The sequence below is a fragment of the Myotis brandtii genome, unplaced genomic scaffold, assembly GCF_000412655.1.
Source record: "Myotis brandtii unplaced genomic scaffold, ASM41265v1 C42305485, whole genome shotgun sequence".
Lineage (NCBI taxonomy): Eukaryota > Metazoa > Chordata > Mammalia > Chiroptera > Vespertilionidae > Myotis > Myotis brandtii.
This window is the reverse complement of record NW_005321979.1, coordinates 1-1,287: the sequence shown is the minus strand read 5'-3', so window position 1 is coordinate 1,287 and position 1,287 is coordinate 1. Positions and strand designations below refer to the sequence as shown.

The 1,287-nt window shown below is 58.1% G+C and overlaps 1 protein-coding gene across 1 annotated transcript; it reads left to right on the top strand.

Moving 5' to 3' along the window:
- Nucleotides 1-112: 112 nt before the first annotated feature.
- LOC102261816 (neural cell adhesion molecule L1-like protein) lies at nucleotides 113-911 on the top strand (the record flags this gene model as incomplete). Its single annotated transcript, XM_005852951.2, has 3 exons — nucleotides 113-274; nucleotides 393-597; nucleotides 767-911. Coding segments are annotated over 3 exons (498 nt in total), but the record flags the coding sequence as incomplete, so codon positions are not given.
- Between the last annotated feature and the right edge of the window lie 376 nt (nucleotides 912-1,287).

The window sequence follows — 1,287 nt, the reverse complement described above, 5'->3', positions numbered from 1 at the left end:
GGCATGTGCCCCTACTTGGCATTGAACCATGACCTCCTGGTTCATAGATCGACAGTCAACCTCTGAGCCATGCTGTCCGGGTGAAAAATCAGCTTTGAATGTGTCCCAGTAGCCACGTTTGGGGCTATCGAGACCTGACCTCCCTCTCGTGCCCGCAGACCCCGACGCGGCCCCGGTGATCCACGGCGTGGACGTGGTGAACAGCACGCTGGCGAAGGTGACCTGGTCCTCGGTGCCGAAGGACAGAGTGCACGGGCGTCTGAAAGGATACCAGGTTCCTCCCCCTTCCTTCTCGTGCCGACTGCCTTCCCTGCACCACAGCTGCTTCTGGAGGGAGCCCAGAGCCCGCGCCGGCCGGCCAGCAGGGTGACGGGCTCCTGTTTCTATTGCAGATAAACTGGTGGAAGACGAAAAGCCTGGCGGATGGGCGATCGCTCCCCAAAGAGGTGAGCATCCTGCGGTTCCCGGGCCAGAGGAGTTCGGGCATGCTGCCCGCGCTGGACGCCTTCAGCGAGTTCCACCTGACCGTCCTGGCCTTCAACGCCAAGGGCGCTGGTCCCGAGAGCGAGCCCTACGTCTTCCAGACGCCGGAAGGAGGTGAGGGGCGGCCCGGGGGAATATGCCCACGCGGGGTGGCCCAGCGGCTGAACCGATGGTAGCGAATCTGTGATCCACAAGTTCGCGTCTCGATTTCAGTGAAAAATGACAGCGCATGGGGCTGCGGTTTGTCGTTTTTAACTTTCCAAGTGTCTGTTCCTGTTTTCAGTACCCGAACAGCCAACCTTCCTCAAGGTCATCAAAGTGGACAAGGACACGGCCACGTTGGCCTGGGGGCCACCCAAGAAGCTGAACGGAAACCTCACTGGCTACCTGCTGCAGTACCAGATAAGTAGGTAGACATTTGAGCTGATTCACCCACCAGTCCGTGTGTCCATGTTGTGTGGGGCGTTTGGCCCGCTCTGCCGAGGCCTCGTGACTGTCCGCAGGCGGCGAGCTCCGTGGTGGTGCGGGGCCTGTAGGGCTGGTGCAGAGGCACAGCCCGCCCACCGCCGGGTTTTATGAAGGAAACTTTATTGGAACACAGCCACGTCCGTTTGTTTATATTTGTCCAAAGCAGTTTCTCATGACAGTGTCCACGTTGAGTAGTTACGATAGAGATTGTGGGGATCCCAAAGGCTGACATATTTACAGTCTAGTCCTTTTCCAAAAGGTTTTCCGAACCCGGGGTTAGCAAAAACAACACGCCACCGGGTAGCAGGGAACATGTGTGCAATGTTTATTTATCAG